Source organism: Monodon monoceros, unplaced genomic scaffold, assembly GCF_005190385.1.
Source record: "Monodon monoceros isolate NGI ecotype Baffin Bay Population unplaced genomic scaffold, NGI_Narwhal_1 Super_Scaffold_21, whole genome shotgun sequence".
In the NCBI taxonomy this organism is placed as follows: Eukaryota; Metazoa; Chordata; class Mammalia; order Artiodactyla; family Monodontidae; genus Monodon; species Monodon monoceros.
Window position 1 is genome coordinate 66,993,486 of NW_021703778.1, and position 14,250 is coordinate 67,007,735.

Consider the following 14,250-nt stretch of genomic DNA (forward strand, 5'->3'; position numbering starts at 1 on the left):
GGGGCTGCAAGGGACCTCAGAGACCGTTTAGTTCCTTCATGCTGCAAAGCTGCCCAGAGAGGTCAAGAAACTGCCAAGGATACCAAGCAAAGAGCAGAGCCCAAGTCTGCTGACCCTCGGCCCAGTGCCCTCTCCAGGTGCCTGCACGGCCTGCCCATCACCAGGTGAGGCTGCCCAGCTCAGCAGAGCTGGAGCCCAGCCAGGTCTGTGCTGTGGGGACAAGGAAGCTGTCTAGGAACCTTCCCTGGAAATGTCAAGCACAGTCCCAGGTTATTCGGCAAGTGCTGGGCAACCTGAGAAAGCAGGGCCACATGCTGCCAGGGGTCTGTGGGCAGGTTTCCATGGTGCTGAAGCAAATTCTCCCCACCCACCCCCCAGCACACTGTAGATGAGACCACAGGCAGCCCTTCCCCACCAGGGTCCGGTGCGGCCCGGGCCCAACGTCCACTTTCATCAACATTCAAGGCCCTCCCACCTCTGGACAGCACACCCTCTGCCGCGTGCCAGCGGACCTTCATCACCCCCACCCCAACCTGCAGTTCACTCTGCTGGAATGCCTTCCTGACAGGCTTCCTCCCCTCTCACCACCCAGCTCCAGCACTTCCCCACTGGGACATCTTCTGTGACCCCCTCCCCGTCAATACACACAGCTAGTTGTTTCTACCCAAGGGCCGGCAAGGTACACGGACATACCTCTGGCAGAGAACCAACTGCACTACAACTACTCCCCACTAACCTGAGGCCCCACAGGGGAGGACAGGGGCTTTGCCTCTCTTTTCCATCCCTCGCACCCAAGAGGGGCTGCAATGTAGTAGATGCTCAGGAATGGTTTACCAGGTAAAGGAATGAAAGAATCGGCGCAGTCATATGTGTGTCTCTTGCACAACCTGCTTTTAGGGAGTCAACACAATGACTAAGAGCCTTAGAACCTGGGTTCGAATCCCAGTCTTGCCATTTACCAGCAGTCTGACACCAGGCAAGTTACTTAACCTCTCTCAGCCTCAGGCTTCTCACTTGTAAATTAGGGGTAACAATGAAACCTACCTCAAGAGGGTTACTAAGAGGATCAAACAAGGCACATAAAGTGGCCTGTAGCCGTTGTCATCATCTCTGTGCTTATTTTCCTGGTCTTGCCGCTCCTCTCCAGAGGTCTTTATCATCTGTCTATTGAACTCTTACCCAGCTTTCCAGTCAAAATGCTATCTTCTCCAGGAAGCATCACCTGGATACCCAGCCCAGCCCTCCTTCTTTCTCCCAGCTCCACACTCGTGCAGCAATCTTGACCTGCAGCACCAAGCACTGCCAAGACCTTTATGTGTTAGTCTTGCCTCCCCCACCAGACTGCACACTTGCTGAGGTCAGTGCCTGTGTTTCCAAAGGCACCCAATCTGAAGTTTCACGCATAGCAAAACCTACAGCACTTAGTTTACGAAGCGTTTACACACCTCTTATCTGATTCTCACTCTCTGAGGTAGGTACCATCACCACCCCATTTTACAGATGAAGAAGTCAAGGCTCAGAGAGGTTAAACGCTTGCCCAAGATGCCTGTGTGCTCTCTCCTCTCCCATGTTCCCTCGCTTCCTCTAGCTGATGTAAGGGTGCCCACTTAGATCACCCCAGCCGGCTGGCAAAGTTGGCATTTCCATCTCAGCTCTGGTAACTCACCAGCTTGCTGGTCCAGCTCCATGTTTTTCTTTCTTTCTTTTTTTTAACTGATGCGTTCCTCTTTTTTTTGGGCGGGGGGGGGAGCTACATCAGGTCTTAGTTGTGGCACATGGGATCTTCGTTGCGGTGCACAAGCTGCAGAATGCTTGGGCTCTTCGTTGTGGCGTGGGTTTCTCTCTAGTTTCAGCACTCTGTAGTTGTGGCGTGCCAGCTCCAGAGCACGTGGGCTCTGTAGTTTGCGGCATGCAGGCTCTCTAGTTGAGGCGCGCAGGCTTAGTTGCCCCGCGGCATGTGGATTCTTAGTTCCCCGACCAGGGATCGAACCCTTGTAACCTGCATTGGAAGGTGGATTCTTAACCACTGGACCAGCAGGGAAGTCCCTCCAGCTCCATGTTTTCCCTAGAAAACGCACATCTTAGGGAAGGGCCCCAACCCAGTTGCACTGGATTTGTTAAACCACAGCTTCTGGACATTCACTCACGGCCTGCTTCTCTATGGGAGGCTGCTGCATGGTTCTAGAAGCCCTGCCTGGTAAAGTCAGAGAAAACCACTACCTACTGTCTCTGTGCTCTTATTGGGTAGAGGGAGGGAAATAAAAATTCACTTTCAAGGCCATTCTAGGACCACTGGATTTCAGCCTTGCGCCAGTCAGCAATGCTGGCTCTCTGGTCTGTGCCACACGACAACCAGCATTTGCCTTGGGCTCTCCCCACACATCACCTTATTCCTCACAGCCGCCAAGCAGTGGATGGTCGGAGCCTCCATTTAACCAGTGAGGAACCTGGGCCTGAATCCAGGCACTCTGAGCCCCAAGCTGTGCTTTGGGGCCCATCTGAGCTAGTTACCCATTGGAATCCCCTGGGGACTGTGTTAAAAATACCAAAGCAATTAAATGAACCCACCAGGAGTGAGGCTCCAGAATTGGTTTTCTAAAGCAAGCTCTGCAAGAAAGTCAAAATCATATAGTGCCCAGTGTTTGGGGAACCAGCACTAAAGAGGGCCCTCTCATTGGACAGACTTGGTTTTTTTAAATAAATAAATAGACTTATTTATTTGTTTATTTATTTATTTTTGGCTGAGTTGGGTCTTTGTTGCTACGCGCGGGCTTTCTCCAGTTGCAGTGAGTGGGGGCTACTCTTCATTGCGGTGCGCGGGCTTCTCATTGCGGTGGCTTCTCTTGTTGCGGAGCACGGGCTCTAGGCATGCGGGCTTCAGTAGTTGCGGCATGTGGGCTCAGTAGTTGTGGCACATGGGCTCAGTAGTTGTGGTGCACAGGCTTAGCTGCTCTGCAGCACGTGGGATCTTCCCGGACCAGGGCTCGAACCTGTGTCCCCTGCATTGGCAGGTGGATTCTTAACCACTGTGCCACCAGGGAAGTCCCCAGACTTGGGTTGAACCCTGCTTCTGCCCCAGGCTAGCTGTGTGACCTCGGCAAGTCATTCACCTCTCTGATCCTTGGCCCCTCATCTGCGAAACGGGAATGTTAATATGGTAAGGGGTTCTGAGGAGGCACAAGAAAACCTAGGAGCCCCTGAGCAACCTCCCCTTTCTATAAAATGGCCACAACCATGGAACCTACCTCCCTCATAGGGTCGTCATGTGGTTAAAAGGAGTAAACACATGCAGAGCGCTCAGAGAAGAGCCTGCACATTTACTACAGCCTCAATAAATGCTGGCTGCCATTATTATTGTTACACCACTGCTGCCACCACCACAGCTGGCCTGCAGGTAGCACTGTCCTGTTTACAAAATGCTTTCACCAACAGAGTCTCAGAGCGCTGGGGGTGGGCTAAAGCTGGTGCCTACCGGCTCATGAGAGCCTGCTGTTAAATTTGCAAGAATGTTGTAAGGCAGTTGTTAAACTGAGCTATGTAAGAATATTATTTTAATATTAAAAATTAAATTATAGAAACATATTTAATTAAATTATATTTAAAATACTTAAAACTTATTACTTCCAGAACATCCTTGGTGGCGCAGTGGATAAGACTCCATGCTCCCAATGCAGGGGGCTGGGGTTCGAACCCTGGTCAGGGAGCTAGATCCCACATGCACGCCACAACTAAGGAGCCCACCTGCCGCAACTAAGACCCCACGCAACCAAATAAATAAATAAATTTTTAAAAACGTATTACTTCCTAATTTCTATTAGGAATTATAAATTTCTATTTCTATTATATTTTATTTCTTTATTTCTATTATATTTTATTATTTTCTATGTTCTTGAGGTTATTTAATGCCTTTTATCTCTGAATGGGGGAACTACTTCATCGTGGTATGTTACTGCACCCCTCTTCCTAGCTCTAGTCAGTGTCATCAAGTTGGTGCCTTGAAATTGGCCCCAGTGGGTGTATTTACACCACAGAAATCCGCAGACACTACAAATCAGGACTTGATTTCTTGATCCTAGACTTAGGAAGTGCTGCAGAAAATCACTTAATAACAGAGATTAAACTTATAAGGGTGTCGTGTCTATAGCCATTATTTTGTGCTAGCAGAGAAAATTGAAGAAATATTTTTCAATATTCAGAAACCATTATCCAATTCAGCAAAGAAGTCACTCATGTCATTGGCAAACAAGTAAAGTTCCAACACACGTCTTCATTGCTTCATTTTCACCTTACTTGTTAACATAAACAAAAATATCAACGAACAATCCTGTTGGAACTACACTCACTTGTCTATTGCATCCATAGGTTGGTATTGATACAAGACGTCAGCAAAAACCAAGGGAAGTGTTCTACAAGAATCAATTTATTTTTGTGAAATTTACAAAATAAAAGTCATATATTTTATTACTTGTAAATTACATTATAAACCTTTATATCAGTAGACTTTATAATAATTTAGTGTGTGTGTACATATGTTTATTGGAGATCCAGCTACTACCAGAACACCACTGCACAGAATCTGAGTAGACTAAGTTACTGTCTGTGATTCCCAGATGAGGAAACTGAGGATCAGAGAAGTTAATTAACTTATTCAAGGCCACATGACTAAGAAGTGGTGCAGCTAGGTTTTCACCCAGGTTTTTTCATGCCAAGATACCTTTCCACCACCCTGCACCACTTCCAGAATCAGGTTCTTTCACTCCTACTGAGATCAGCTGCATGGGGAGGGCTAATGGTAGAGATGTGAATGGAACCTAAAAGGTACTATTTGAACACATGATACTTCAGTGGAGGCCAGGCCTGGGCAGGGGCCCAGAGTGGAGGGCTGTGGGCAGCTGGAAGTAGCAAAGAGACTCTGAGCACCTAATGGTGATGGCAAAGGTAGTAAGGACAAAAGAGGAGGAGGGCACTGCTTTTTTGTCTTTGTTTCCTCATCTGTAAAATAGGGATCATGATATTCACTCCAAGCCATATCAACCTCACACAGTGTCCTGCCACGTTGGGAATCTGCCCAGCCTGGTGGTAGGAAAGCACCACCTTATTCATTACCCCTTTGGGTGCTTCCATGCCCACCTCCCTCTCTGAATCCCTTTGGAGGAAAGAGAGGAATAGGGAGAAATGTGGCCTCATAGGGAGGCTAGTTAAAATTCATAGCCAGCACTTGTAAGGAGTCTTAGAGTTTACAGGGACCTTTCAGAAACACTGATCTCCCCCTGGCCCCTCACTCCATTCCTGGGTGAGGAAGTGAGGGGCAATATTATCTCCACTTTCAAGGCCAGGAAAGGTCAGAGCCATGACCTCCCCAACCTTACCTAGCAGAGGTGAGACTTAAATGCAGGCTTGACCCACAATCTTCTCCTCTTTCCATTTCCCATGTGGCCTCCTGCTGTATCTCATAAAAAGCAGCTTGTTGGTTTAATGCTCCCAATTCACACATTTACTGCTATATTTCAACTCTTTCAATTATGGCTCTCCATAGTTTAATTTTTGCCACATTTTGTTCCTTCCCTCAACCATTTAGGAGCTCTGTGTCCTCATTTCACTTCTCCTCGGGTCACCCTAGGGTGGCCCTGCAGTAGTTGATGAAGCAGCCAGGATGCATCCCTAGGGCTCTGGGCTCCCATGCTGATGCATGGAGCTGAGATGAAGAGCCCACGGGGCACATACTGAGGCTGGGGCATAAGCTAAGCTTTGGGTATGAGGAACCGGAAGCAGGGTCCACCCTCAGAACATGCCAAGAGGGTAAGGAAATCAGAAAGACTTGTATAAAAGCCTCAACAGCAAAATAAATCACTACAGAGCCCATGTGGCCTGCTTGGGTTAGAATGTAGAGTGAAAAAAGCAGGAGAGAAAATTGTAGAAGTAGTATAGTTATAACACCTTAACACACACACACATGCACGCATGTGCACACACACACACACACACACACACACACCCTGTTCACAAAAAGCTGGAGAAAATATAACAAATGTTAATAATGATTATTTTGGAGTAGAGAGTCTGCAGGTAACTTCTTTGTATGTTTCTGTATTTTGTTACTTTTTATAATAGCATAAACGACCATTGACTTCATTTTTTAAGAAAAGTTTATGGGGTACCTTCGGTTCATCTCTTTCCCACAGTCTTATCATTACCTCCAACTGGCCTACTCTCTCCCATCCATTCTCTCTCCACTGCCAGGAGAATTTTCTTTCTAAATAAGAAACAGAATAATGTTTTTTTTACCAATTAAAGGTCTTCCACAAATTATTGTTAATTTTCTTAAGTGTGATAATGGTACTGTGGGTTGGTAGGAGACTGAACATAATCTTGAGAGATGCTTATTGAAGTGTTTAGAGTGAAGTGTCAAGATAGCTACAATTTTCTTTGCAATTATACCATAATTTTTAATAAATTACATACATTTTAATACTTTTAAATTTTTATTAGATATTATTTTTAATTTTAAAAATCACACATATGCACATGTGTGTGTGTGTATATATATATATATATAAAATGCTTTTTATATAAATGTAAATTTTTTTTTTCTCTTTTAAAGAGAGAAAGAGGTAAAGCAAATGTGGCCAAATGTTGAATGCAGGAGGAGGGCATAATGGTGTTCATTGTATGGTTCTTCTAATTTCTTCAGACATTTTGAAATGTTTTCTTAATAAAAAATGTTGAGGGGTAAAAGTCTTCTATGGCTGTGACTGCCTATACAAACTTCTGCCCTAAACTTTTACAATCTCACCCGAACCTACCTTGACAGTCAAAACTGCCAAGTCTCACCTCTATTTCATGTTCCAAGGTTTTAGTATGGAAATCATCTCATTCTTGTAAGATCTACTTTCAAATGCGTGCACATTTTATAGCAATTAATAGAATACAAATTAATTTTTGAACTATGAGGAATAACGTATTAGAAAGAAAAAATCAGGTAACCAGATGAGAAATTAACTGTGCAAAGGATAAATTTATGGCACAGTATAAACCTTCGGATTAACTATGTGTGAAAGGCATGATGCAAGCAAGTAAGAAATCCATACTGTTAGAATCTGGTGAAATAAAAGCTGGTGATACTCAGCTGTGCTTAGTGTCTCCTCACTGGCTAAGTTCAAGTACCAGCCCTATCATTTAGTACCTGTGTGGTCTTGGACAAGTAACTTAACCTCTCTGAACCTCAATTGCTTTATGTGTAAAAAAGTGACAATACCTTGTACCTCAGTGGGTGGCTGTGAGGATCAAATGAGAGAAGAGATGTATATGCATGCTGTATTCTAGAAAGTACAACGTACATTTAAAGTATTATTAGTATCATTCTTATGAAAGCTTGGTGAGCAGACCCCATTGCATCATGAACATACAAACAACTCAAAGGATGATCGGGACACAGAGGAATTTGGATTTTTGGAGTATCTTGCTCAGGAATTCACTCTTCTTAACACTGTTTACATAAATCAAAAAGTCCCCTCAGAGTTCCGGGTTCCTGGCTTGCATACAATTTCATCCAATTCTCATGGTGTGTTCTTTTTGCTTAAAATACCAGTCAGACCTGAGGGTCACCTTCCATTTCTGAACTCTCAAGTTGGATTTGGGGAAGGTAGGGGAGACACACCCATACTCAGAGGGGAAACTCCCAAATCCAAAACAAACAGAAAACCACACAAACACACCCTCTTACAAGGATTTCATTTGTGTGGGATCACGTACTAGGGTGAGGTTCCTGGGTGGTGCTGAGCCCCATTTCCTTGTATCCATCCTCCAGACGGCACATTGAATGATACCCAGGATGAGGGGCAGTCAGTCGCAGTGTCCTGTCCATTTATGTAAACACAGGGCAACATCATCTACCTGCACCCCCTCTACCTACCCACACCAGCGGGCCTGTCTGTGGTGAATTTACACCACACGCTGGGATGGTATTCATTCTGCTGAGGCAGAGAGGTTACCCCTCGGAAGTTAGTGTTTCTTAGTGAGTGTCATGGGTAGATTTTATTTTAGATGGCCTCGGCACCAGTCTCACTGCGGCCATCTCCCCGTAGATGGTGGACCCTTGGAAGGCAGGTACCATATCTTATTGATGCTTGTCACTCTACCCCTTGGTGTACAATAGTCCCTCAATAAATGTCACATCACTGAATTGAAATCTGCCTGCCACCTCTTTTGCATTTTCCAGATGATATCCATGCGTGCATTTGTCTTACTAAACCATTCATTCCTTCATTCACTCATTCATTCAACGATGAGTAACTCATGTGTCAGGCACTGCGCTAGAGACAAGAGCAGAAAGTGATGCCCGGAGAGAACTGAGAATTCGGTGATAAATGCTGTCAGTGGAAGTCTATACAAGGGGCAAGATAAGCAGGGAAGCAGGTTGGTTCTCAGTTATGCTTTGGCAGGTGTGGGAAAGGCTTGCTTACCCGAGGAAATAGCATTTCTGCTGGGCCTGGAGGATGAGCAGGAAGTCCATAGGCAGAGAAAAGGAAGACGAGCAGCTTCCTGGATTTGAACAGCATGAACAGAGAAGAGGGGCCAGGACATGTATCTGTCATCCTGGTGCCTGGGGCTAGTGTTTTCGAGTGGGGAAAGGTAGATGAGGCCAGAATCAGGGCTCAGGCAGTTTAAGAAAGACCTTAATGTTTAAGAAACATTTTAAAAATGTTTAAACATTTTAACATTTAAAACAGTTTAAGAAACCCCATGCTGAGAAGGGGTTCTTTTATCCTATGGGTGACAAGGATCTGCCACAGATTTCTGGGCAACAGCATGCCATGATCTGTTTTAACCAAGGCTGTTTATTGTACATTAATTTTTCCATTCACTTGCTCTCTGCCACAAGGTTGGGAGTGTGTCATAAGCAGGGATAGAACCTTACCATTCCAGCACAATGGCTGACACAGGAGGAGAGGTCATTCCTATTCCAAAGGCAGGCCAGAGAGCTGATCCTCCGCCATCACCTGCTCCTTCCGGCTGGAAGGTGAGCGTGGAGAACAGGTCATGAGCAGGGGCATGGAGATAACAATGGTGGCTGTGCTCATGGGGCAGCCAAGTGAGCCTGACTCACTTGGCAAGGAGTAACAGAATACAAGAGGAGGGGAAAGCAGAGGTCCCTCGTGGAGAAGGAGAATCAGGAAGAGAAATGTATTCATATAAAATGAATTTCATATGGTGGGAAACATGGAACCAAGAAGTCCCCTCTAAGCTACCAGCTGGACCTTCTGCATGATCCCTCCAGCTGGCAGGAAGTTCCAGCCAAGGGGAACACATACCCACATTCTGGCTCCAGGAAGTGTCTAGTCAATCACGAGGTGATCCCACTGAGTTCCAGCTACTCATCACTTCTGAAGTTGCCCAGCTGGGCCTGGGCCAAGGGACCCACAGGTAGGGGAATCAGCAGGCTTCTTGTCCATACCCCTCTAAGGATACAAGGCAGGGTAGGGGTCAGCAGTATCCTCAACCTACCTGCATCCAGGGGAAACCCAGACTGTCTCCAGGTTGTGGAAAATGTCCAGATTGAGCCCAGGAGCCAGACAAGATCGCCCACCAGTAGCCCCACCTAGCAACCAATCTCAGCTCTCTGCTGGGCAATTTAGAATTGCACTAGCGGGCTTCGTTTTCCTAGTCTATCAGGGCCCCAAACACTGTAACAGGAGGTGTGTTTTCTTTTCCTCTGTTCTGGGAAGCTACTGTTACAGAGGACCTATCTGGTATCCAGAACTTGATGCTGCTTCTCTCTCAGTTTTACAACTCTGACAGGTAAGCATTATCATTTGTGTTAAAGCTGAAAAACCGAGGTTCAGTTGTTTCCTGGTACACGGTAGAGTGAGGGTGAAACCCTGACCGGGCTACAACTCCCCCCACTTCAGCAAGCTGCCATAGAAGCCAACCGTACAGCATGGACATGCTCTAGTCATCGGGGCCTGTGGACTCCACATGCCTGCCTCTACCAGCCCCATGAGAGAAAAGACAAAGGAGGCCATTCGGAGGCCAGCCTCCTGGAGCCAGCAAAGGCAGAGAAAATAAGTCAACTACCCATAGCATTATCAGGAAGGAGACACACGTGCGATCCAGGTAGCCCGTTTCCTGCTTGGTGTGTGAATACCCTGAGGTCCAAAGCCCTGCCCAGGCCACACACTCCTCAGTGACCCTGACTTTTACCCCGTGACACCTGTGCGAGACTCTGCAAGATGTCTTCTATTGGAGGAATTCAAAATACTGCGAGAATCTGGCCTAAGGAGGGGAGACTCACAGCAGGTCACCCCACGGGGCACAGTAAGAGCTGGGGTGGGATCCCTGTACGGGATGTGAGCCCACACCCTGATGTAGCCTCTGAGACCACAAGACACCATACCCTCTCTGGGCCAGCACTGCCAGCCAGACCTTGGGTGTCATCCTGGACTCTGCCTTCCCCCTCATGTCCCACATCTAATTAGGTACCTAATCAATCCTCAGAGCAACCTCTATAAAAGGTCTTGACTCTATCCCCTCCTCAAATTAGTTTGGCACTTGCCACATCCCACCCAGATTACTGTCCCCATTCTATCCGTGCTCCCAGCTGGAGGGCTCTTTCTGAAACACACATCTGCTCGCCTCACCTCCCTGCTCATCTGGCCCATATCTCTCAGTGTAAAGTTCAACCGCCTTGGCTTAGCTCCCATGGCCTGTGTCTGCCTCCTGCTCTCCTCCTGGCTTCTCCATTCAGCACATTCACCCTTTGCCTGTACTATCCTGAATGCATTGTGTTATTTCAGGACCATGTACCTGCTGGCCTCACTTCCTTAGAAGGCCCTTCCCCTCTGATAACTCCTGGCAGTCCTTCAAAACTCAATTCAAATACCACCTCTTCCAGGAAGCCCCTCTCGGATACTCCAGTCTGACTTAGATGGCTTCTCATTTAGACTCCCAGCCCCCCAGTACTTCCCTCTATCACAGCACTTAGAGTTGTTGATTTCTCTTTTATGATTCCTGCACAAGTTCCTGGAAAAGAGGGACTAAGCTCAAACAAGGCCTCAGTTGATTTTGTACCTGTAGCAACACCCAGGCATCCAGCACAATGCTTGAAACACAAAAGGAATTTCTGGATAGAAAAATCAGTGGGTCAGACTTCCCTGGTGGTGCAGTGGTTAGGAATCCATCTGCCAATGCAGGGAACACGGGTTTGATCCCTGTTCTGGGAAGATCCCACATGCTGCAGAGCAACCTAAGCCCATGCACCACAACTACTGAGCCTGCACGCCACAACTACTGAAGCCTGTGTGCCTAGAGCTCGTGCTCCGCCACAAGAAAAGACACTGCAATGAGAAGCCCGTGAACCACAACGAAGAGTAGCCCCCGCTCACCGCAACTAGAGAAAGCCCGCAAGCAGCAACAAAGACCCAATGCAGCCAAAAAACGAAAAAAAAAAAATCAGTGGGTCTCCTCCCCAATAAATGGGTCCCTCTGATTACAGGTTGGGGGATCTTTATGCTTCCGGTGACTCTAAAGGCTCATCAGCCTATGCAACTGAGCTCAGCTACTATGGGAACTGATCCTTCTACTCTGACTACACTCTTGCTTTGTGAAGTCCTGTGTGGTCACAGTGAACTTTCTCGACCCTGAATACCAGTTACCACAAATGATCAGTGGCCCCCGGAATCAGTTTTATGGCCACAGTAAGGGGCAGAGTGGGGGAGTACAGCCAGTGGTCACTGGGCTCTAAGATTTATAACCTCTGGTCAAAGGATGCTGGACACTGTGCTGGGTCCAGAGAGCCAGGCAACCTCAGCAGTATTCATCTGAATGCGTCTAGCTCTGCCCGCTCAGGAGTTAGCTCTTGGTTACTGAAAAGTTCAGTCTTGTGAAATGGGTTTGGTTTCAAGTTTCCTGTCATTGGCTTACTTATTTAAAAACTACACCCTATGTATTTCCTGAAAGAGATAAGGTGCCAGTGGTCTGATTCAGAAGCTTCTTGCCATCAGCCCCTAGGTGAAGAAAACCTAATCTGAGAAATGAAACTCAGGAGGGGGACACTCCTGTGGCATCATTTCTTTCCCAGGAGCTCAGAGTTTTCAACTGGAAGATGAGGGAGGAAGGCCTAGTGGGCGCTGACCCCTCCTGGCAATGACATTGGGAGAGACTGGGCCCATTCTTCCTACCTGATTCTTTTCCCTTTCCCCCCCACCCCACTGACCTTGAGATCAAAGTGAGCAATTTTCTTGGCATGAAGGTAGTTCACCCCTTCCAGGATCTGCTTAATGAAGCTGGTGGCCTCCTCCTCACTCAGGGACTCCTTCTGGGCCAGGAAGTCGAAGAGCTCTCCTCCGGACACTCTGCAAGACATCAGTAAGGAGGGCCCAGGCCCAGTCAGTCCTGTGTGTCCTGAGCCCAAGCCCATGGGTGTAACCCCTGACCCTGTCTCCAGGCACCGTGCTTAGCAGAATCCCCTCACTCATCTCTGGGGCTCTATCCAGCCAGCCCAGGGACTGACTTTCCTTCTAGTTCTACTTGCTGTGTTCCTCCCTCTGGATCACAAGGGCAGGAACCACCCTTAGGGTGTCACCAGAAGGGTCTCTGTTCACATTCTAGGCCCAGGTCCCTTGTTATCCTAGATGCTACCCCTCCCCACCATATGACTCAAGTGACAGAGGACAGAAACAAGTGCTGTGGGATGACAAAGAGGAACATATGCTGGGACAGAAACTGGAGACTTAGGTTCCAGTCCAGCCCTGCTACTGGCTTTGGACAACTCACTCCCCTGCCCCCTCCAGGCAGGCCTCAGTTTCCTCACCTGCAAAATGAGCAGACTGATCAAGATGGTTCCCAAAGCCCCTTTCTTTCATCTTATAAAAGATGACCTCTTCAAAGATATGTCCCTAACTTAAACATCAAGACCCATTAATTACATTCATCTCTAAAAACTCTAAAATACTGCTTTTGTCCTCACATTCTATGCTCCTGCACCCTATGTTTGATGTGGCAGGAATAGAGAGACCCATGGAGCAAAAAGACTAGTTTACAGTTTTATCTGAATTGGGGATTTATGGTTGCCAGATAAAATGGTAAATCTGCTAAATCTGGCAGTCCTACTGGGCTTATTTGGCCTCTGACAGATGCTGGAGTGTCCAGCCAACACGTGCTTCTCTGGAGCTGCAACATAGCCAAGGGTCACCCCAGGAAAAGATCTCAGGAAGGGATCTGGGCCAGAGAGTCCAGGAACTCAGGATCACCTGGAAAACTTGTTTAAAATGCAGATTTCCGGGTCCCACCACAGACCCTACCAAATTAGATTCTGTAGCAGCAAGGCCTCAGAACCTGTATTTTTATAATAACAGCAACATAGTAATGGTAACTAATATTCACTGAATACTTACTCTGTGCATAATGTATACTTTTTGTACATTATCTCATTTAATCATCACAATACCCTATGAGCTAAAGTACAATACTATTAGTTTCCTATTTCACAGTTGAAGAGACAGAGGCTCAGAGAGGTTAAGTCACTTGCCCAAGGTCAAACAGCCTGTAAGTGGTAGAATCAGGATTCAAACCCAGGCAGAATGACTCCCAACCACTATATCACAGAGTGTCCTCAAATGATTTTCATATGGCCAGAATGGCTTCTGTCCCAGTTTTGGGACTCATTCACTCCCTGCCACCTAGTCCATCCTAAATAAAGAGCCTCAGAATCTTTTTTCCTTTCTTTAAAAGTGTCCAGAAGCATACATAGACCCACTCATCAATCTTAGCATCATGAAAAACAGAACAACTGAACACAATGTCATACAATAGGAAGTATACAGCAACACCTACAAAGTACTGCAACTTAAAAAACTGAACCTAAACCTGCTTAAGCTTCTTGTTCAGTGCTATTGACAGAACTCTGCAGTGATGGAAATATTCTCTCTATATGCTGTCCAATATAGCAGCCACTAGTCACATATGGCTAGTGAGGATTTGAAATATGGCCAATGCAACTGAGGAACTGACTTTTAAATTTTAATTCATTTTAATTCAAAAACTGAAGTGGTGTAAAATATTTTCCTTTAAATACAACTTTATTTTTTTTGGCAGGATTGCACTCTAACCATTGCATTGCCAATGAACTGAAATGTGCTGTAAGTGTAAGATACACACTGCGTTTTGAAGACATAGGATGAGGAAAAGAATGTAAACTATCTCATTAATAAGTTTTGCAGTGATTACATGTTCAAATGATAATATTTTGTATAT

General features: G+C 46.4%; 1 protein-coding gene across 12 annotated transcripts in view; it reads right to left on the minus strand.

The window, feature by feature from the left end:
• DAPK2 (death associated protein kinase 2) overlaps positions 1–14,250 on the minus strand; it is a 137,227-nt gene that overhangs the window by 32,726 nt on the left and 90,251 nt on the right. For 10 of the 12 annotated variants that reach the window (XM_029236634.1, XM_029236633.1, XM_029236635.1 and 7 more), the window contains one exon: positions 12,212–12,350. In XM_029236634.1, the coding sequence (XP_029092467.1) occupies positions 12,212–12,350 (139 nt within the window). Of the gene's footprint in view, positions 1–1,666; positions 1,874–12,211; positions 12,351–14,250 lie in introns of those variants that run through there. The other 2 variants (XM_029236636.1, XM_029236637.1) reach the window with 2 other exon arrangements.